Here is a 24502-nt window from a genome sequence, read left to right as displayed (position 1 = left end):
CCGCCTACTGCCGCAAGCGGAGCATCACGGAGGAAGAAAGGAGAAAGTAGGCAGCCATCCGCAGCCCTCCTCAACGCAAGTGTGAAACCAGCCTAAGTCTGTCTGGAATTACATGAAGAGTCAGAAGGATAATAAATAGTCTATAAAAAAAAAATCTGTGGAACAACTGTTTGATGTTAAAGGGCAGTCATGCCAAAATGGTTTGATTAACATTTCTCTTTTGCTCATTCGCTTCGTGTTTTATTACTTGATAAAAATAAACTATGAACACTTCAATTTTGAAAGTTATTCTTGCAGCATTTTTTTTCACCTCTGCCTAAAACTTTTCTGCAGTACTGTGCATTTGTGAGCACAAGTAATTGACTGATTGTGTGCACGGTAGGAGAAGAGATGTCTTACATTCATAAAATGCTCATCTTTGGGAGATTGCACATGGTTTCTCAATAGATGCTACACTTCTATTCTTCCATGTCCCTGCATCACAGACAGGTTGACACTTTTTGTTAACCACGGCTAGGTCAATAAATAAGCATTGGATACATAATGGCATTAAATGCCCAAACAACAGGCGACATGTCGTATCCTTTTAGAAAGAAAAGAAATCTGCCTGGAATACAATCTGGCTATTGTTTCATTAGCTGCATGAGATGTACATTTATTGCTCAGTGTTCAGCATGGGGTTATGTTTCGGTATCATTTGTTGATTTTTTTGACTTACACTGTTACACAGTGTTTCATTTTAATAAGAGCCTCTAGGAATTGGATCTAGCTTGCTGGACAATTATAGCCACAGTTAATAATAATAAAAATTACCCTCAGGCAGAGTATACTGCATGGAAGAATGGAGAAGAAGCTCTCCTACTGTGTATTGATTCCTAAGCCATGCTTATAGCTGTGTGTGTGACAGAGATTTACTTCCAAGTGCTCTGCAGCTCTTCCAGGCTGAATTCTGCAACAAGAACAGCAGGGGGCGCCAGCATCTCCAGTTCTAAAGCAAGCTGCCCATAAGATTTAATATAGGGAGGTCCTTGGGGTTTTCTCAATACATAGAAGCAGAATTTAGAAGCCCACATTGTGTCACTGAGGAGGGAAGGAGCTAAACAAGAGCAAAGGAAAATCTAGTATTTATTTACTCGCAGATTTGTTTCCCATGGATGACAAAGAAACTTTTATCACAGTTATTTTCAGACAGGTAAGGACTTCAGTGTTTGTGTAATTCCCTTCTAAATCTTTAACTTTATTTTATTTTCCGCTTTGTAAACCTTGTTCCATTATGGATGGTAAACAGCCATGTGTCCTGCTACCTGAAATGATTGCTAATGAATACTTAGAGAAACGTCTAGGACAATGTATATAGATGTCCTGATTAATAGACATCTAGATAGATAGATAGATGACAGCTAGCTAGTTAGATAGAAAGGAAAGGATAAAGCAGCACTCTGTAAGAGCTAAGATGTATGCAAACATTTAATATACAAACTTTGGGCTGAATTACTGCTGTATAGAATATACTTATAAATTGAAGGTACTTAGCGCACAGATGGCCAAATAATGAGAACCCACCAGCAATGACAAGGTGTTCCTTTCTTGCTGGGACCCTGTCCCTAATAGTTAAAAAAGAAGGAGAGAGAAAGAAATAGATATCAAAGGGAAAAAGAAGTCAGCACACACCATTCTGAGCTTTTATTCCACTACTGTTCAATACACACAAGTCCACTTTTCTTAACTTAAAGATTCAGCACTGCTCAAATTTCTTTTGTATTATAATTCTCTACACAACTGGATAATTATTTAGAGGCGAGCACCCACATAAAGCGTATACCAGTGCTGCTTTAATTTGATAGATAATAAATATGTAGATCGATAAAAAGAAAAAAGGAAGGCAGCACTCCATAGACTTTAGATGAAAAAAATGGCATGGCGACATTTCGGCTGACACTGAGCCTTTTTCAAGCCTTGACCCGTTGAAGCGCTGAAGCGCAAAACAGCTGTAGTCCGTACCTTGCACATGTCTCCCGTGTGTGAGCCGCACAGCGTTTAATAAAGCAAGTTAAAACGGCATTGGTGAGTGCCATCCATCATTTTCTTTGGTCATTGTGGATTTCCTGCATGGTTTTTTTTCATACGGATTGAGCGCCTACAGCGGTGTTTTTGGAGGCAGAATGGCGTTCATGATTTATTCATCATTTAGTGTGGTTAATATCATTTTATTATTTTGAGGTAAAGGCGGCGCAGTGGGGCCAAACACTTTTCTGCTGTTGGCTTGTTTTGAAAGCCTTGAAAAAGGCTCAGTGTGAGCTGAAACGTCACCATGCCATGTGGGTGTGAATAAAATCCACATTTTTTTTCATCTAAAGTCTATGGAGTGCTGCCTTCCATTTTTCTTTTTATCTGGATTCGGGCAAATATTGGATGCTTTGCTGAGAAGGTTTGTGCACCCTCTTATTGGTATTGTGCTGCTGCATTTTTTTATATAGATAGATAGCTAGATAATAGATAGACAGATAGATAATAAATAAATAGACAGATAGATAGATAGACAGATAGATAATAGATAGATAGATAGATAGATGATAGATAGATATAGGATAGATAGATAGATAGATAGATATAGGATAGATAGATAGATAGATAGATAATAGATATATAGATAGAAAATAGATAGATAGATAGATAGAAATAGGATAGATAGATAGATAGATAGATAGAGAGATAGATGATAGATAGATAGATGATAGATAGATAGATAATAGATAGACAGATAGATAATAGATAGATAGATAGATAGATAGATAGATAGATAGACAGATAGATAATAGATAGATAATAGATAGATAGATAATAGATAGATAGACAGAAAGATAATAGATAGATAGATAGACAGATAGATAATAGATAGATAGATAGATAGATAGATAATAGGTAGATAGATAGATAGATAGATAGATAATAGATAGATAGATAGATAGATAGATATAGGATGGATAGATAGATAGATAGATAGATAGATAGATAGATAGATAGATAGATAGATAGATAATAGGTAGAAGTCTGTGCTATGTCTGAAATATGACTGTTTTGCCTCGGAGTCCGCACTGGTGGAGCGCTGCTATTTCTTTATTTTGCTATAGAATCTGCACTCCGATCACATCCTGCTCGCTGGTAATGGGACTAAATCTGTTGTTCGCTCATGAGCTGCTTTTCTTGTGAAGTAGTATTAGAGTTATAGCTGAATATAATGATGGACGTGAGAAGGACAGATTAGACTTTATTATAGGTAGTGTAATATGTGCCTATAAGGCTTGTCAGTTAACCCTTAGTAAAACCATTTTCATCATTTTGCGAGTTGTGCTAAAATGAGGAAGTCTGAAAACCCTATATGTGCTGATTGATATCTAGCACATATATACAGACTGGGATGAGTAGTAATGAACACAAGGAACTTTCTGTTAAAAGTTAATTAATTAATACATATGTACAAGCCAGTCCTAATCATTGTGTTCTATCCAGTTTTGTTTATGTTTCATTCTAATTTTTTCTTACAGCCAGAGATAAAGCATTGGATATTGTCAATCTAGATTTCTAGATGATAGATCCCATACTTGTAGCCATGACCATTACATTGTTTCGCCTGGAAATACCGATATTAGGATTTGATTATCTAGAGACTTTTAACTACCTGCTCCTCAATGCAATAAATCGACATCACTCCATGTTCTAATAACAGGATTATACCGTACAGCTTAGTACGGTGTATGTTTGTGACATTTGAGCAGCGTTTCGCCGTGACTGTCCTGTGCCTATAATATAACCCGTCGCCCGAGGGGAGCGCTTTATGAGGTTTACTAAGTGCTAGAATGCGAAGCTCAAATTGTATTATGTCGCCAAGCAGATTAAATGGGACATTTTGCTTCACATTTGGTTAATGTAATCTGAAGCCTTGTTATAATTATAATGTACAATCTACAAATTCTAGACAATGTAGGTACAAGCTGAGGGGCCACTATAAAGCCTTCTGTGTACCGGGAAATTATCTAAGTGGCTCCATGGTTTATAAAGAGCCAAATATCAATCTTATCTCTCCTATATGTATCTGCTAGCTTTATGTGTCTCATATTTGGGTAAGTCTGTATCATATCTGCCTGTCAATCTAGTTATCTTGGTCCATCTATCCCATATCTTGTGCTTACATGTCTCATATTCTATAATTCTATTAGAAATCTTTATAGATTTATCATTTCATATCTATTAGTGAATCTGTAAATAGAGTTGAGCGAAACGGGTCGAAAAATTTCATAAGTCTCCGACTTTTGGCAAAGTCGGGTTTCATGAAACGAAACCCGACCCTAGGATGAGGTCGGCCACGAGGTCGGCGACTTAAGCGCCAAAGTCGCGTTTCAAAAGTTTGTTTTGCGCTCTTTTTCAGCCAATCAGGATCCACGGACACTGTGGGCAACGTGATGACATAGGCAGGGGTCACCACCATCTTTAAGAAGGGCATGCAAGTGATTGGCTTGCTTTGGTGGGCGTCACAGGGGGTATAAAAGGGCATGCACGCCGACCGCCATGTTACTCATGCTGATCTCAGAATAGGGAGACCTGCTGCTGCTGCTGATTTTGTAGGAAGAGCGTTAGGCAGGGAAGAAGACACCAAAAACTGCTTCTGCTGCTAGTGATTTTGCCTGTACAACACACCAGTCACTGTGTGTGCAGTGCAAGTGGAGGCTATATTTTGCTGGATCAGCGGTGTTGGTTGTTAGGCTGCCTTCTAAGGCTTCCTGACGGCTGCATTGCTGTTTACCCATTGCTCTGCAAACTGCTTTTTTAAAAGCAATCCCAATTTTTTTTGTCCTGGTGAGGTACTGAGCGTGCATTTTTTCACACCATACAGCGGTGCACACTCCTCACACAGTACCATGTAACGGCTGTTATCACAGCCACAGTGAAGCTATCTGTGTGTCACTCTGTAAGGATAAGTCGAGGACATGTTCCGTTCTTACAGACTTGCACCTTCTAGTTTTGTCTAGCTTTCAAACAGTTAAATATATTTGCTGTTTGATCACATTCAATACTATAGAGAGACAGCGTGTGTCAGTCCGTATACTTAAAAAACACGGAGCTTGACAATTTTAGGTACACCGGACAGCCGTGTACGTGCACGCTCCTCTCTCAGTACCGTGTAACGGCTGTTATCACGGCCACAGTGACGCTATCTGTGTGTTGCTCTGTAAGGATAAGTCGAGGACATGTTCTGTTCTTACAGACCTGCACCTTCTAGTTTTGTCTAGTTTTCAAACAGTTAAATATATTTGTTGTTTGATCACATTCAAAACTATAGAGAGACAGCGTGTGTCAGTCCGTATACTTAAAAAACACGGAGCTTGACAATTTTACGTACACCGGACAGCCGTGTACGTGCACGCTCCTCTCTCTGTACCGTGTAACGGCTGTTATCACGGCCACAGTGAAGCTATCTGTGTGTCGCTCTGTAAGGATAAGTCGAGGACATGTTCCGTTCTTACAGACCTGCACCTTCTAGTTTTGTCTAGTTTTCAAACAGTTAAATATATTTCCTGTTTGATCACATTCAAAACTATAGAGAGACAGCGTGTGTCAGTTCGTATACTTAAAAAACACAGAGCTTGACAACTTTACGTACACCGGACAGCCGTGTACGTGCACGCTCCTCTCTCAGTACCGTGTAACGGCTGTTATCACGGCCACAGTGAAGCTATCTGTGTGTCGCTCTGTAAGGATAAGTCGAGGACTTGTTCCGTTCTTACAGACCTACACTCTAGGGAGATTCCTATTCTGCCCAATTCTATATACACCTTGTAGTTTGTCATACACTAGCCAATTTCTGCCTGTGACATAGCGCTGTGATATTCACTGAGCCTCACACAATCCAAAAGTGTCCAGTGTCCACAAGTGTGTGCTGAAATTCAAAATCTCCGTTATCCTCTAGTCACATTTTTCACACCTGCGACATCAAGCCTGTGACATAGCGCTGTGATATTCAGTGGGCCTCACACAATCCAAAAGTGTCCAGTGTCCACAAGTGTGTGCAGAAATTGAAAATCTCTGTTATCCTCTAGTGACATTTTTCACACCTGCGACATCGAGCCTGTGACATAGCGCTGTGATATTCAGTGGGCCTCACACAATCCAAAAGTGTCCAGTGTCCACAAGTGTGTGCAGAAATTCAAAATTTCCGTTATCCTCTAGTGACATTTTTCACACCTGCGACATCAAGCTTGTGACATAGCGCTGTCATATTCAGTGGGCCTCACACAATCCAAAAGTGTCCAGTGTCCACAAGTGTGTAGAAATTCAAAATCTCCATTATCCTCTAGTGACATTTTTCACACCTGCGACATCGAGCCTGTGACATAGCACTGTGATATTCAGTGGGCCTCACACAATCCAAAAGTGTCCAGTGTCCACAAGTGTGTGCGGAAATTGAAAATCTCTGTTATCCTCTAGTGACATTTTTCACACCTGCGACATCAAACCTGTGACATAGCGCTGTGATATTCAGTGGGCCTCACACAATCCAAAAGTGTCCAGTGTCCACAAGTGTGTGCAGAAATTCAAAATCTCCTCTGTCCTATAGACACCTTGTACCTTGTTTTACTTTACTATATAGTTTGTTGGATTTTGTCTACATTTCTACCAAAAATGAGGAAGGCTGGTGGAAGAGGCCGTGGAATCGGGCGAGGGTTGGCAGCTGGTAATGATGGTGTTGGTGGTGGATCTGATGGTAGTGGCAAAAGCAAAATAGGACCGAATGCAGGAGGTGTTGAGCCTGCGTCATCGTCTGGCTCCACAAGGCCTCAAAGGCTTAGTTTTCTAGGAGTTGGCAAACCGCTTTTAAAGCCAGAGCTTCAGGAAAAAGTTTTGTCTTACATTGCTGACTCAGCCTCCAATGAGTCATCATTGGAGGCTCATGTTCATGAACTACACCTTTCCTTGTGTCCTTCACCCCAACCATGATTGAAGGATGACGCAGGCCATACTAATGATTACTCCATGGAGCTGTTTTCACATACCATGCCTGGATTATCAAGTGAAATGGTGAATTACCCAGGCCAAGATGAATCTGACATGGAGTGCACTGATGCACAGCCACTGATAGATGATTCTGCTGGTACATTCACTCAGAGCACTACATTGTCCTCGCAGTGTCCAGAGCCAGATTCTGACCCTGATGAGACTCAGGTGCCCCTTCCCGCACACTATACCACCATACACGGTAACACCGAGGAAGGTGCACATGACATTGAAGAGGAGGTGATGGATGACCCAGTTGTTGACCCAGATTGGCATCCATTGGGGGAAGAGGGTGCTGCTTCCAATAGCTCAGATGAGGAGGAGGAGCATCCACAGCAGACATCGACATCGCAACAGCTGTTATCTGGCAGGCCCGGAGCACTCCAAAGACAGGTTCCAAAAATCAAAAGAGTTGCTGGACAGCTTGTCCAGAGGGTCAAAATATCACAGCGTGCTAGGCCGCAAAATGTCTGCCAAAGTAGGAAGAGTGCAGTGTGGCACTTTTTTGAACAAAATCCTCATGATCAGGCCAAGGTTATCTGTAAGAAGTGCGCAAAGACCTTTAGCCGAGGGAAAAATCTGAAAAATTTGAATACCAGTTGCATGCTTAGACATTTAACCAGCATGCAGTTGCAAGCGTGGACATAACACCAAACCTCAAGTACCACATGTGCAACTGATCACAAAGAAGGTAGTCAGCAACGCTACATTGTTTCCCCCACTGTAAGCCCACCGGTTAGAACAGCAGCAAATGTTGAGGTGTCGTTGCAAGGTCACAGCAGTCAGGGAATCCCACTGTTATATCAACGAAAGACTGAATCTAGGCCATCAGAAAGAACACCAACTCCATCACCATCATCAACCCTCTCTCAGTCCGCCCTGTCCACCACTACTTCCACCATATGCAGCTCTCAAGTCCAGCTCACCCTCCCAGACACTATGAGTAGGTCAAGAAAGTACTCAGTCTCTCATCCGCGTACACTGGGTTTGAACGCCCACATTGCCAAACTAATCTCGTTAGAGATGATGCCCTATCGGTTGGTGGAAAGCGCAGCTTTCCACGAACTCATAGCCTATGCAGTACCACGCTATGACCTACCCAGTCGCCACTTCTTCTCTCGCAAAGCCATCCCAGCCCTCCACCATCATGTGAAAGACGGCATTGTCCATGAACTCAAGCAGTCAGTGAGTGGAAAGGTGCACCTCACAACTGATGCATGGTCCAGTCGGCATGGCCAGGGCTGTTACGTGTCCATCACTGCGCACTGGGTTAATGTGGTGGATGCAGGGTCCACAGGGGACAGCGGTGGTGGGACAGTGCTGCCTAGCCCACAGTATAGGAAACAGTTGGCTGTAGGCGTTTGACCCTCCTCCTCCTCCTCCAGAAGCGAAAGTTCGTCCACAGAGCGCAGTCGTACGAGCACTCCATCTGCAGCTGCCACTGTTGCACACGAGGTGTCCCCCTATCGAGCAGCTAGTGGAAAGCGTCAGCAGGCTGTGTTGCAGATGATGTGTTTGGGCGACAGACACACTGCTGAGGTGCTGGCCGAGTACTTTCAGCGACAAACTGAGTCATGGCTGGGCAGTGTACATCTTGAGGCAGGCAAGGTAGTGATAACGGCCGTAATTTTGTGGCAGCCATAGCCCTTTCAAAACTCAGCCACATACCTTGCTTGGCTCACACCTTGAACCTGGTGGTGCAGTGCTTCCTCAATAATTATCCGGAATTAACAGCCCTGCTCCAGAAGGTGCGAAGACTGTGTGCGCACACCCGCCGGTCGCCTGTACACTCCATTCGTATGCAGAAGCTGCAGCGATTGCTCCACCTTCCCAACCACCGCCTCATTATCGACATTGCAACAAGGTGGAACTCCACCCTGCACATGGTTGAGCGGCTGTGCGAGCAGAGGCAGGCCATAATGCATTTGTGGGAGGATACACGGCCAGGCACTTTGAGAGCAGACATGGAGTTGACAGGTGTGCAGTGGTCGAAGCTGAAAGACCTCTGTAAAGTCCTTCAGTGTTTTGAGGAATGCACACGGCTGGTAAGCGCAGACAACTCCATCCTAAGCATGAGCATCCCACTTATGCGTCTGCTCATGCAAACTTTGACGCACCTTAAGGAGCAGGCGTCTGCAGCCAATGTTGACGAGGAGGAAGAGGTGGAGGGAATCCTTGATGACATTCAGCCATTGTCTGCTCAGGGACCTCTCCTGGACGAGGCGGAGGAAGAAGAGGAGGAGGATGATGATGGGGATGATTACTTAGGGGAGGAGGATGCATCTCGTGGGGCAAGTGAAAATGTTGGCGTGGCAAGGTCTGGTACAGGGTTTGTGCGTGACTGGAGGGATGTGGATTTGCCAGAAAGTGCTCCTCCACCCAGCACTCGCAGTGCATCATTGACACCGGGAAAATTGGCCCACATGTCAGTTTATGCCTTGCAGATCCTAAAAAGGGACCCCCGCATTGCCAAAATGATGAACGATGACGACTACTGGTTGGCCAGCATCCTGGATCGACGCTATAAAGGCAAATTGCAAAACATCATGCCACAGGAGAACCTTGACCTAATATTGGCTACTAAACAAGCAACTCTGGTTAACCGGTTGGTTGAGGCATTCCCAGCACACAGCAGCGGTGATGGTTCTCACACGAGCCGTACGGGCCGGGGGCAGCTTGGCAGAGGTGTTCATGGTGCACACAGCAGAAGTGGTGATGGAGACAGGGGTTTCATGACAATGTTGTGGACTGATTTTTCACGGACCGCTCACACAACTGGTAATACTACATCGATGGAAAGTTACAGGAGACAGCAGTTGTCAACTATGGTTAACAACTACTTTTCCTCCCATATCGATGTTCTCCCACACAGGTCATTCCCCTTTGACTATTGGGCCGCTAAACTGGACACCTGGCCTGAATTGGTACAATATGCCTTACAGGAGCTCGCTTGCCCAGCTCCAAATGTGCTATCGGAAAGAGTCTTCAGTGCAGCTGGATCAATCCTGACAGAAAAAAGGACCCGTCTGTCAACCCAAAATGTGGATGATCTAACCTTCATTAAAATGAACCATGCATGGGTTTCCAAGGATTTTATCCCACCTTCCCTTGATGACACATAGGTTGCCAGTAAAATGGCTTGCTTTGGTCCCCCTCCTATTCCGCGAACTTGACCTATTTCGCCTTTTGCAGCAGCTGAATGACCCACATCTACATATGCCACTTTGTAAACATCCCTAAGTGGGCGGCCCCCCCCATGGCCGGGGTCACCACCTAGCGCACAAAACCGTGCGAGTGCTGTTGCCCTGGACAGGTGGGTAGGCTGACTCTTGGGCGCGGGCACTGGCATAGGGTCCCTCATAGTGCAATCAAGTGTCTCTGTCAGTGGTGGTGCACACCCACCATCAGACACACCGCCGTACTATGAGGGGCCCAGTGCCAGTACCGCGCCCACGAGTGTGCCCACCTTGCGTGGGCAGGGCCCCAGCATTTGCAATGTTTACCTCTCCCTGCTCCTCCGCTGTGTAGTCTGGGCTGTCAAATCCTTCACTGGGACTGCCACTACAAATTGATTGAACTGAGAGATGATGGTTAAGATGTAGCTATGCCCTGTCCTGCTGGCCGGGCTCTAGCTTCAGATGATCAGTGGCTTCCATTTCTTATGGACGTCGACTCACAATTACATGCAGTGGTGGTTTATCATCAGCTTTCACAGTTTTCCTACTCACAAACGTGTGACATTCCGGCGCACATTTCAAAATGTGCCCTCTCATGCCAATCAAATAGAATTGCCTACGGCCTGTGGCTTCTGTGCACTCCAAAGTAACGTGACAGATCATGATAGCCAGTGAGCACCATGTTTACATCGCTCCCTGTGATAAAAATTGGATTGAGATGAGTAACAGTGATGGAATCAACGGAAGTGCGATACAGCAAGACTTTATTCACAAATTAATGTTTTCACTGTCTCAACACACAAATTAATTGAGGGTCAGCATCGCCTATGAGAATTGTGACGGAAGTTTTTCCCGTGAATAATAATTCCTAGATTTCTGCAATCAATAGTCTTTATCTCACTAATTTTATGCATCTCATTTCCTATTGCGGAGAGGCTGGACTGTATTACTGAGACAGAAATATATATGAAGATTTAAAAATAACACCAAAAGTATATAGTTGTGTACGCCTCAAATGCATTTCCTTTTTTCCACTTTTTAGATTGCTGGGTAATCCATACTGAGAACACGGAGATTTTACATGTTTAAACTATGCTATATATACCTGCTATCCAGTGATAAAGTACCCTACCTCAACTTTGTACAATCTGGTCAAATCCATACTGGGCCTGAGAACATCTGAGTCTGCCTCCTGATCTATAGACATATATTTTTAATGTGTAAACTAGGCTACATATATACATGTTATCCGGTGAAACTGTACCCTTTATCAACTTTCTACAATGTTGTTGAATCCTTACTGGGCCTGAGAACGGCTGCCGAGCTGTTAAGCAAGCTACAGCACCTGTGGTTTGGACACGTAATTTTTTCAGGAATGACGGTTAGGCCTAACTCCGGAATTGCGGTTGACCTGAACTTACTGGGAAATCATCGTTCGTGGGGAATAATCTGAATCCCAGATCCCCATCACTAACGGAGTTCAGCAGGTTATCTGCACCTGTAAGCGACAAAAGCTGGTCCTTTCAGTGTAGCGTGCATGCAGCCCCGGACATGTACTGGAATGCTAGACCTGTTATTGCTCGATCTCACGAGCCACAGCCTCGCGTATCCCTCCAGTAAGCTTGACGCGTACCGCGGGGCCATGCCGGAGTCTCGGTCGTTAACGGAATAAAGCTGAGAAATCGCTAGCACAACTACAAACGGACATACCACACCACACACAGAATCGACAAAGCTTGCAATCTGTCCATTTTTTCTGTAGCTTGTATGGTAGTGGTTTCCCGGGTGCAGTCCAATTAAGCCACAGGCTCCACTCCTGGTGGTGCCCTTTTGGACATTCATTTAAGGTTCAGCTTTGCAATCATACTGCCCCCGGAAACCAAAAACTTTGACTTCAGGGACGCTGTTTGGAGGTTCGTGGGAATAACGCCGCCCGATCAGCAGTCAGCATATGGGTCGCCCTCCCAGGTACTCAGTACCGGGCCGGTGTCAGTGGGATGTGTCACAGCAGCGGTGACCCGGACGGTGGCCCTGGGCGCCCATGTAAATGACGTGGTATAATGGTAAAGAGTTTATATAGATAGTTTGACGCCACCTGTGGTATTCGGCAACATAGATGTTAGGCCGACGCTGCATGCAGATCCTCTGGGACTGATGGTGTTGTGCAGCAAAGATGGTGAAGCTCCCCACAGGTGGAGCTGGAGTCCCAGGGAAGTGTAGATGTAGTGATGGGGGAAAGGCACAGGCGGTGTAGGTGCTGGTACCCAGATCTAGCGGTGCTGGAATAACTGTAGGACACCAGAGCGTACAGTTCCAAAGCTTTACTCACAGTCTGCAGGTTACACAGATGCCTGCCTCCGTGCTGTGTCCTCCGGGTCAGGACCTCTGCCAACCTCCGGGACCAGAATGGAAAGCTCCCTTCCAACACTCCGCCAACATGTACCTTCCTGAACGTCTCCTTTCTAGCGCTTGTGGGGGAAGCACTCACAGGACCGTGGTTCACTGAAACGCCTCCTGTCTAACAGATGTTCCTCAGACTTTACTTGTATGGCAGACAGCTGTAGCCTTTTCCTTCTGCCTCGCACACGTCGATGCTGGGGCCTCCGAGCCTTAGTTGGGTACAGAGCATTTATAGCTACTACTTCCCCCGGTTTCTGCTGCAGGAACATCAGTGTCCCTACAAACTCGGAGACCGGAATCCGGACCATGCGCTCCAGCTAGGAGTGAGCTTTAACTCTGCTCATCCTCCAGCTCCCCTTCTCACGTCCACACACTTCCCCTTCCCTGCACAGAGTGCCCTAACTTACCTCCTCCCGACCACAGAGAGCAGCTCCTCAGCAGTCAGGTTCAGAGGTCTCCCTGCTGGCCTGGAGTGGGAAATGTGTTGTGTGTTGGTTTCACTGCTAGAGAGATCCTTCGTTGCTCCCAAGCTTGACAACACACTCCCTAGGAGGAAGGCAATGCCACAGTGGCGACCGTACTCTTGGGGACGCCACAAGTGCACTGAGGCCCAGCCACTGCTGGATGATGCTGCTGGTACATTGACCCAGACCACTACATTCCCCTCGCACTCTACACAGCCAGAATCTGACCCAGAGGAAACTCATGTTCCCCTTCCCGCATACTATACCACCTTACACGGTGACAAAGAGGAAGGTGCAGATGAAAGTGCAGGTTCCTTGAGCAGGTGGGGGGGCATACTCATGGGCGATGGCACTGGCACAGGGCACCGCATAGTACGCAAAAGTGTCTCTGCCGGTGGGAGGGCCTAAACAGCCAAATGCTGTGAGATGGAAGATGGGGACGACAAGGAGTTCAGAGTACTGCAGGGATTCCCTAGCAAGGAGAGTTATGTAATTGTTTTCAATGTTGGGACAGCAATTTTTGGGGAGCATTATACACTGGTGAATGATATATGGGGCCCACCATACACTGGAGCATTCCAAAGGTGGACATCAGACACTGGAGCAGCATTTACAGGGCCCATTATACACTAGAGCAGTAGAAATGGGGCCCATTATATATGGAGCATTATTTGGGCCCATAAGACAGTGGAGCTTCATCCATTGGGACCAACATATACTGTAGCATTATGTGGAGCTCATCATATACGGTTTGAAACATTATATGGGAATAATGATTCCGTATGGAGAAATATATGGGCCTCATTACTCTGTATAGCGCTCTAAGCGCTGGCCATAATACTGTATGGAGTTATATACTGTCCGTTTTTGGAGGTATTGGAGAATTTAAAATGGATATCAGTCATGAGATGTAAGAAGTGAAGTATTTTTCATTGTACTATACTGCTATTTCTCTGCCGTATCGGAGCATCATGAGTTGTGGTATGTGTTAAAGGGGCGCTCTTTGGTCCTGGGCCCACGAAAACCTGGAGCCAGCCCTCCCTCCCCACAACTGTAGCCAAATAACCCCCATTTTTCAGTGCGTAACTAGTATTATGAAGTTAATTAAGGTTGACAAGCTTCAGTAACAAGAATTTATGCTTTTGGCACTCAAATGGGCACTGTTGGTGTGTTTCCTGTCCTCCTCTCACTGCCGACTTTAATTCTCCATTGACTTACATTGGGTTTCGTGTTTCGGGACGACCCCGACTTTTCCCTATAGTCGGCCGATTTTGCTCGACCCGACTTTTGGAAAAGTCGGGTTTCATGAAACGAAACTAAACCCTAAAAAAACAAAAGTCGCTCAACACTATCTGTAAAATTTCCAATTCTAAATCTACTAATCACTAAATCCATCTATCTATCTATTATCTATCTATCTATCTATCTATCTATCTATCTGTGTATCTTAGTGCTTACAGAGGCTTTTGCATTCTTTTGTTTGGGTATTGTGCAGTCACCAGTTTGCACCTGTTCACACTTGCTTTTATTTTGTATAAAGTAGCAGATAAGGTTTTTTTGCAGTGTACCATTAGAGATGATAACTTCTTCCATATTTGGATGAGCTCTTCCTCCTGTTTTTAATTAGTGCTGGATCCCACCTGCCCTTAAAGTTAATAGGATTTTGCCCCAGGAGAGTCATGCTTGATAAATATTAGGTTTAGGGTTCCATCAAAGAAAGGTATGCCTTGTCATGGCTGGTGGGCTCCCAGGAATTGGTCAATTTGTGAGCTATGTACCTTCATTTTATCAGTATATTCTATATAGCAGTAATGCAGTCTAAATTTTACATATTCAATGTTTTCATACATCTTAGTGCTGTTTCTCAAACTTTAGTTGTTTGACGTCAGTTGCAAACCGTCAAAGCGTGAAATAACAGATCCGTTTCCGCTTATTAAAAAACAGATGCAGCGGATCCGTTTTCTGGACGGATCCGCTGCAGCCGCTAAGTGCATGAAATTTAAAGGAACAGAGTTCTGGAAAAGAAGAGAGAGAGAGAGAGGGAGAGGGAGAGAGAGTTTTTCGCCACTTCCAGAACGCCGTTTAGGGTTAAAATACATGAAAGGAAAAATCTTGCGCAGTTTAAAATAGCGGTCCGCTGCTGGAAAAAAACGCTCCTTTGTCCGTCTACTCCAGCTGGCAGACGCTAAAATTCAAACGGATCCGTCAAAAAATGGATGCAATGGACGGCCATCAGTCATAATCCGCCGCTAATGCAAGTCTATGGGGAAAAAAAAACGGATCCGCCAAGGGAATGGCGGATCCGCTTTTTTCTAAAAAAGGGCGGATTTTGACTGACGTCAAACAACTGAAGTGTGAAAGAGGCCTTAGCGCTTACACGGAGTGCTGCTTTATTTTTTTGTATCTATCTGTTTAGGTCACCATATATACACACTGTAATAAAATAATTCAGATATTGTATTTTTGCAATTACAAATGTTTTTGAGTTTTGCTCATTCACACTATTGGGCCATGTTCACACGCTCAGTGTTTGGTCAGTATTTTGCATCAGTTTTTGGTAGAAGTCCAAAGCTGGTTCCAAAGTGGTGAAGAAAGGTCTAGGTCCTGAAGGCTTGCAGGGTACTCTGTTTTAATTATTGTTGTTAATATTGTCTGTTTTTGTATTACTATTATGCTATTTTTTTATTCTTTCCTATCTGTTCTGTTTCTTATCATGATTAATTCTTTTAAACAAGCAGAACACCATTTTAGATACAGACATCTCGCTGATTATCTTATTTATTGTGTTGCTCTGTAGAAAATCGAACTCCATCAGTTCTGTCTTGGAACGATGGCAGAAGCAATAACCTTCCATAGGGCTTCCCTCCGAAAACTGTAAATTAGTGCCAAAAGCATAGTCCCCAGATTTCTCCTACAAACCGTTAGTTTGCTGAACGCTGTTTTCCCATGTATAGGGATTGGAACTATAATGATCACATTCCTTGTGCATAAAATTCAGACTTGGCCCAGGTTATAACAGTAGTCATATAGAAATAAAGCAAAACCATACGTGTTATTACAAGCCACAGTAATGGCTCAATATTATAATGAATAATTTCTCTGCTAAATTCAAGCCAATTGTTGATGTCATCTATTAAAATAAATACGGTAATTAAATTTGTGTTTAACCCAATTCAAAAATTTATCCAGGTGAATTTGTGCTTTGGCAAATCATTGCATCTCATGGTGGAAAAGAACAAAGCCTATGAACAAATGGTACCACCTTTAACTGCTCCTGTTCTGCATCCCAAAAACGTGTCTACCTACCAGCTCCTGACTGTAAACACCCAAAAATACCACTTGATATGCTCCTGTGCTGCCATGTAAATGAGGGTGGTCCGGCCCGATGGGAATTCTCTCTGCGGCATCAGTGCCTCCTCTCTGGTCCTAATCACGTCCTCCTGCTTTGATTGATGTGGACGCGTCATCCACATTGTAAACTGAGATATTGCATTTGCTCAGTAACATCACTGGACCGTGCAGGCGCATTCTGCTCTTCCCTACTGTGATCAGAGCATAAAACAGCACTGCTCAAGCGCCTAGCTTTGATTGATGTGATTGATGCCAATAATGTCGCTATACCCTTGCGCGGTGCTGTTTATGCTCTGCTCACAGTAGAGCAGAGCAGAGTGCGCCTGCGCGGTCTTGTTCGCAATGTGGAGGGCGCTTCATACACATTAATCAAAGCAGAAGGATGTCATTAGGAGAAGCGAGGAGGGACACACGTAGCAGCAAGGCACGTTTGTGGGATGCAGCACAGGAGCAGTTAAAAGTGGTGCCATTTGTTCACAGGCTCAAAAACTGGTTGCAGGTTCCCTTTAATGAGTGACAAATCTTACAGACAGAGGTTAGTGAATGAGGTCGCCAACATTTTCCTTATCATTGGATTCATTGTTAATGAGTTTCTACTGCAGTTGCTTTCATTACTTATATATATGGTCAAAGTTAGTTTAAGGGCTTGAGAATTTTTTTTAATTATTAAGTCCTAAAAAAAAATGACAAAAGATTGGGACATACAGTTACATTCAAAATTATTCGACTCCCTGTCACGATGACCCGTCCTGTGTGACGCGACCAGCAGGCCGATAAATAGAACAACAAGACGCGGCATGTGATACTGTCCTGTGTGACACGGCTAGCAGGCCGGTAACTAAAACGACAAGACAAGGGGTAGGGAAACAGTTACAGCGGTGGGCCCTGCAATAGGAAAAGGGGACGTGGAGACCTCCTGCACTCCCCTGAGTCAGTGTCCCTAACGCTCCTAACGTTCCCTATGCCGTTTCCGCACCGGATGCTGCTCAGGATACCTGACGCCCTAGCACACCCTACACCTATCCCTTGCTAGGGAGCTGGGTGGTGCAGGCACTGGCCCCACCGCTGTACTAATACACACTAAGGAAAAACACAAACGGGGAAACACAACTTAGCTTTACTCTGTTGCACTTGCTTCTGGCAACAGAGTCCACCACCAGAATGCAGCTCTCCTCCTGAATCGCTGCCACCAAGGTCTGTAAGAGCTACAAGGAAATCCTATATGACTCCTTCCACACCAGGGCTAAGACAGTGCTGCAAGGAACGTTCTCCAGCTCCTTCCTTCACCAAGGATGGTTGAAATGAACACTATCACCAACACTGATTGCAACACCTGTGACTCTTTTATAGCAGAGCCAGCAATCACACCTGCATTATAATCATGTGCACTTAACTAAAGAAACTAGAGTGCAATGACGCTCACCACCACCGGGGCAAACTTAGAACAAACGACACCACAGTGCAATAATCCTAATGGCCACTGGGGGCAAAAACCACACTTAAGCACAGAAAAAAAAAGGTTACCTGTGCTTTTTATCAGTCATGATCCAGCATGGATCATGACACACCCATTGCAAATTCGGATTATTAGCAACGTGTGCATGCAATAAGCTAATCAAACAATAATAAGTTAAATAGCCGAACATAACTAATATAATGAGCGGTTTCACTAAATTCAGCATAAATTACACTTTTAATGATTACTTCTGTCTTTGCATTATTTCTCCCTTCATGACAAGTATCTTTTAGTATTTAGTTGAGCACCTCTGGCTGTTGTGACCTGCTGCAAATGTAATGTCTAGCCAGGCCTCAGCTTCTGGCAGCGTTCCTGAAAATCTTAGTCCACTCCTCATGATCATTGCCCTCCAATTCACTAATATTCTTGTTTTTCGTTCCTTCTCCACAATCTTGCAGGACATGTTCAGAAGCCAATGCTTGGCAGACTTTGAGGAATGCTTGGGATCATTTTCTTGCTGGAAGGTCTAATGAGGCCCTTGCTTCAACTTCCCCACATTAAGGCAGGATGTTTTCTTCTAGAATTTCCTGGCACCTGAGAGAATCCATCCCCCCCCGCCACCATTATTGCAGATTTTCAGTGGCTGAGGAAAAATGACATTTTGTGTAAAATTTAGAGAAACCACTTGTTATTAGTTTTGCTAAGGTATATAGAGGGAACCTGTCACAAAGTTTTCCCCATATAAAGTACAGCTGCCACCATCAGGGCTTTTATTTACAGCATTCTGGAATGCTGTACAAAAAGTCCCCAATCCCAAATGCTACATCATCCACACAGCATCCTCCATTGCGTTCCTGCACATGTGCACTTCTTTCTGCCCTGCCAAGGGCAGAGCAAAGTACTGTAATGCGCATGCGCTGGCTTTGCTTCCGGGTCATGGCCACTCTTTAGCCTTTGTCAGCGCATGCGCACTACAATACTTTACTCTGCCTCGGCAGGGTAGAGAGACGTGCACCTGCACAGGAGCGTGATGGAGGATACTGTGTGGATGACATAGGGAAGGAACAAGGGAAGGAGGATGGCAATCATAAGAGTGGAGGCACCGCTTCAAAACCAGAGACACCCATCGGACCGGACTGCACCATCTGTAAATATAATAAGCATGCTTTTTTTGGGATCGGCAAACTGGATTGGTGACTTTTTTTGCAGCATTCCAGTATGCTTTTAAAAAGACGCTAATGGTGGTGGCTGTACTTTACATAGGAAAAACCTGATGACAGCTTCCCTTTAAATTGTTCTTGGTCTATAACTATTATTAGAAAGTTAGTACATTTTGGTGTTAAATCTAATTTGCACAAGGAATTGTATAATTTTGATTGCAACTGTACAAATGCAAACCCATTCATTTATTTGCCCATAGAATGAAACTTAAAGGGAACCTGTCACCATTTTTAACTAAAAGAGCCACCTCCTATACTTCATAACACACTGCGGGGCGGGATCTGGGAATTCAGAAACACGCAGGCGCGATAGCCTGATGGCAGTTCCTGGGCAGCGCGCACTGTGCATGCCCGAGAACTGTTGTCACAGTGCAGGCGCCTGACAACATGTAACGGCAACAACACGGGAGGAGGCGGTGCAGGGACGCTATAGAGGGGGGTTGATGGACAGCTGGGAGGCGACTTAAACAGAGGGACACTCCATACCTCTGTGACGGAATGCAGGTATGAGGACCTATTTATAAAAGTCTATATTTTGGCGTTAATGGGGGTCAGAAACAGAAGAGCCACCTTCACAGAATGCAGCCTTAGTGGTGCTGAAGGTGGCTCTTTTAGTTAAAAACACCCTGGGGGGATGACAGGTTCCCTTTAATATGTCTTTTTGGCAAATGATCCTGTCTCATGGAGGAGACAATGTTTAATAAAAATTCTACATTCTAATTTGAGATTTAAACACCGATTTGTTTCCCTTTACATAAAACTAGAAATCCCTTTAAGCTGACTTTTTTTTTTCTTTATCTGTTATAGGAAAATGGAGGTAAAATATCATGGTATTTAGGTGCATGGGGAGATGTAGATTGCTATATCAGTAACTTGTATTTTTCTTTTACTCATGATCATAGGTGACAAATGCAATTAACTGATGATTTTTTTTACAGATTATCTTCAGATCAAAATTCATAACTCTGGTATTTCTCATGACGTTCACTAAAGAAATGATCTGGAATTTCAAGACTGCTCCCAATCATCTTTTATCTCAATCGAAGTGACTACTTGTGTCTTCTTCAACCAATTCTCCATACACTAGGCATTGCTCCCATGATGTCTCTTACTATGGACTACAACAAAAATTTAACCCCACTACCAGATTACAACTACAGTGACTACGAATTAGACGATGATGATGTCACCAAAACCAGGACTTTTTACGCTGCTAAAATTGTCATCGGGGTGGCTCTTGTCTGCATTATGCTGATATGCGGCATTGGGAACTTTATATTTATTGCAGCATTGGCAAGATACAAAAAACTCAGAAATTTGACCAATCTTCTGATAGCCAACCTGGCCATTTCTGATTTCATCGTAGCCATAGTTTGCTGCCCTTTTGAAATGGACTATTATGTTATAAAACAGCTTTCTTGGGAGCATGGTCACATCTTATGTGCCTCTGTAAATTACCTAAGGACTGTTTCCCTCTATGTCTCGACCAACGCTCTGCTGGCAATAGCTGTTGACAGGTAGGTCCTACCCATCTTTTCTACAAGCTTTACCAACGTGTACAATAGTAATGATGTGGATTTTTTGGTTGGGTGAATTTACCCCTGTGTGTACTGTGACCTGTCCTGATTAGACAGAGTCTTGTTGAGCGCTCAAGGAAGGAAAGACGCCACACATTGTTAGCAGCAATACCTTCCAGCAGAACTCTGGACACTTTATTCATATTCATGGTCTTTTCTCAGTTCGTATAAAGGAGTGGTTACTCATTAACATAATGGCTTTACTTCTTAGCTAATTGGTCAGTTTAAATGCATGAACATATATGGGTGTCCGACCTGGGGTTACTTAGACACCACCTGATTTACTGTCCGGAGTCTTGCACTTGTCAGCAAGTCTCCAATATCGGCCTTACCACCTGGCCTAAGTTCCTCATTCCCTATGTCTGCTAGATATTTCTCAAGTCACAAGACAATGAGATGACTGGGTAGCAGGTTATTTCCACCAACTAGTTATAAGGTTCAAACTGTAAATATGTATCTGTGTGCATATAAGAATATATAAGAGTACATAAGTATATAGCAGTATATGGAGTATATAACCTATAGCAGGCAAGTGAGATCTATATGAAATACATATACTGTACATATATATTTCCATAACAATCCCCCTTTAGATAACACTTGCCCTAAAATCCTGCTCCTGGCCCAAAGCGCTGCAACTCTTTTATGCTGCCAATGGACTGACATATGCCTAGTGCATACATCCTCCTCTGTACAGACTTTTCGCAAATGGGCGGTCAGGAGATCTGTCCCTAAAGGGGGTGTGGTGCAACGTAATCAAAGTCTCTTAGTTAGCAGTCTATGCAGTCAGTGCATGTGTATTCTCTGTCAGGTAGGTAATTTATTCAGTCAGGGAGGTCATCCACAGCATCATTCCAGCTCAGGTGTATCTTCTGGTATGAAGGCTTTTTCCTGCAATGCGGTGCGTGGATCCAGGTGGGGGTTCTCTCTCCAGGTTGGTGGCGTCAGCACTTGGTGAAGGGCCATCAGATCTGGGATTGAGTGCTTCTCTTTTCAGACTTTTTCCACCCACACTCAGTCTCCTGACTTCAGGTCGTGCATACCAGGCACCGAATCTGGACCTGGCAATGAAGGAGAGAAACTCGAGAATGGACATTAGCAAAATTCTTGATAAATTCAATTACACATGCAGACAAAGTATCATATTGCCTAGTCAACTGCTAAGTGAAGAATACCCCTAAACTGGGTCTTTTACCCAAATAAAGTTTCATATTGGTGACAGCTTTTTCTGAGCCTATGGGAGTGTCTAATGCCAGGGTTTGTCTGTCTCTTGGGCAAATTTTTTTTAGGATACTGCTCTTAAGTGTCCCACCTAGTCTATGATGCGGGATGGTGGGAAGTGTGTTGGCCTAAGTCTGACCCTACTGCTGATCAGGTCCCTTGTGTCAGGTTTGCTGTGTATGCGGGTCCCTGATCACTTGCTATTGCTTCTGGAAACCCCATATCTGCACACTATTTTTGAGAGTATCTTCTTCGCAGTAGTCTTCGCCAACTGGTTCCTTACTGGGAAGTCTTCAGGCCAGACGATGTGGGGGAACTTTTCCTGCTTGTCCGATGTTGAATTTTGTCGGAGGCCAAACAGCTGCTGGGAATCCTTGCTGTTAAGGTGTGAGTTGAGTCCAATCAGGTCATCATCTGTGTCTTCAATTCTGTGTGGGGGCCATGTGCCCATTGAACCACCGTAGGGTACACACTTTGAGATAGACTGGGTCTGTCTTGAGGTAGACGGTTTGAGGTAGACTAGGTCTGTCTTGAGGTAGACATTTTGATGTAGACGGTTTCTTGGAGCCCAGTGCTTTTGGCCTTCAGCATCCAGCTTTCCTTCTCCTCCTTCCGAGTCTGATCCTGTTACTTCTTGTACAGGTTTCAGGAAGTCATTTTGTCAGGTTTAGTGACTAGGTTGTGGTAATTGACATTCTCTGAGCTGATAATGGGATTTTAGCTGAGGTTTCGTCTATGTCCGCGCCTCCCTCTGTATGAAGACTCGGGTTAGACTGTGTCAGAGGAGGACTTGGGACTCTTTGCATTAGTACAGATCCAGCTGGTATTCTCCGGTAATGAGGGGGAAAGGTCAAAACTGTTGTAGCCTTGGGATGCCTTCGGGCTCATGCAGCTCGTCTCGGGGAGTGTTGCCGTGGACTGCCAATCATAGGACTGTGCTGGAGAAGAAGCTTCCCCATGAGAGAGTGGTGGAGGACAATCTTCTGGAATGTTCTCCATCAAATACGTCCTTTCTGGAAAGGTGGGCACCATTCTTCTGCCTCAGAATTCATATCCACGTCAGAGTCTTCATCCTGGAAGTGATTCAGCTTGTTGGCTGGTGAAGGAAGAGGCAGCACTTCTGTCCAATTCAGAGATGGCATCTTCAACGGTTTTCCCATTGACTTCTGTTTGCCAGGTTTTCTCGTCTTCAGTCGTCATGTAGTAGCCGTCCGGCTCTACGACCTCTCCCATTTTCCATATTGTCTATATCTATATGAAATACATATACATATATATTTTCATAACAGTAATAATCACATCAGTATTTAAAAACTGGAGGTTTACAAGATGAAGACAACTTCATTTTCGTATAGTCCATTAACGCCAAAGACATACTGACAGGTTATTTAGATTGCGAGCCCAAATGGGGACAGTAATGATAATATCTGTAAAGCACTGTTGAAATATGTCGGCGCAATAAAAGAAAGTAAAATAAATAAGTTATATGGACGTAATGGAGGGACGTTTACCTGTTTGGGATTGCCCTCTATTAGGCTATGAACAGACAAGCTTATGTTTTGTCACCCCAGAAAATTGGATCACCGTTGATTAGAGTGTCAGCATAGTGTAATTCGATTCTCTCAGATGAGGAGAAGATGGAGAATAAAAATTCTCCATCTTCTCCATTGTGTCGGTCCATGGAAATCAGACTAAAAATTCTCCATCTTCTCCATTGTGTCAGTATGTGGAAATTGGACTAAAAATTCTCCATCTTCTCCATTGTGTCAGTCCGTGGAAATCGGTCACGTTCAGATGTCATCTAAGTGCGGTCCGATGATTTAAATGGACTCATAGACTTGCATGGTGGAGTGCAATCCAAAAATCGGATCCAACTAGGGCATGTAGCAATTTTTTTTTTGCTTGGACAGACCGAGCCAAAAATCGCACATGAGCACGGCCCCTTACTATAGCACTGCTTCGTGCGCGATCCGATGTTTATCGAATCGCACTTGGTCTGATAATGTAGTTGTCTGCATGAGCCCTTAGCTACTGTAAACAGCCAGTAAGAAAGAATGTCAGTTGCTTTGACCAGCTCGCCAATTTCAAGTATAATTCTTTTAAGGTATCGTATTGTCAGCGCAATGTGTGGCAGAAAATGAAAGAATTTCAATTTTGGCAAAGAAAGTTATTAAAAGGGATTATGCGAATATTTTGTACAATCGCTATACAAAACAACTTAGTCTCATCAGATAATGTTATAAATAAATAATCTGTAAATCTAAAAATATATGTTCCCTTAATCCCGAAGAATCACTTTGAAGTGATGACCTCTCTCTGTCTCCCATCTTTTTCACTTGCTGTCTGTTGTTAAAGAAAATCTATTGAGGTAGACATTTCAGCGATGGGTCTCTTATTGAGCTGCTTGTTGAAATTCCTATAAAATCTTTTTTTTTTTATCAGCAGAAGATTATCAATAGATGACTAGTTCTCTTGTGTCATGCCCTGTATAACCTCACCCCCAGCACTGATTGGCAGCTTTCTGCCTATCCACAGTGTACACAGAAAGCTGCCAATCAGTGGTGTGTGCGGGATTATACTGTACAGG

General features: G+C 44.0%; 1 protein-coding gene across 1 annotated transcript in view; it reads left to right on the top strand.

Moving 5' to 3' along the window:
- Window positions 1–1090: 1090 nt before the first annotated feature.
- The window catches only part of PROKR1 (prokineticin receptor 1), a 40105-nt gene continuing 16693 nt past the window's right edge, over window positions 1091–24502 (top strand). The window contains exons 1-2 of the mRNA XM_073553797.1: window positions 1091–1192; window positions 20056–20634. Of these exons, the coding sequence (XP_073409898.1) occupies window positions 20216–20634 (419 nt within the window). The 5' untranslated portion in view covers window positions 1091–1192; window positions 20056–20215. The remainder of the gene's footprint in view (window positions 1193–20055; window positions 20635–24502) is intronic.

Source organism: Dendrobates tinctorius, unplaced genomic scaffold (assembly GCF_039654945.1).
Source record: "Dendrobates tinctorius isolate UK_male_01 unplaced genomic scaffold, ASM3965494v1 ptg000203l, whole genome shotgun sequence".
Taxonomy (NCBI): Eukaryota; Metazoa; Chordata; class Amphibia; order Anura; family Dendrobatidae; genus Dendrobates; species Dendrobates tinctorius.
The sequence above is the reverse complement of the archived record's forward strand: the minus strand, read 5'-3'. Positions and strand labels throughout refer to the sequence as shown.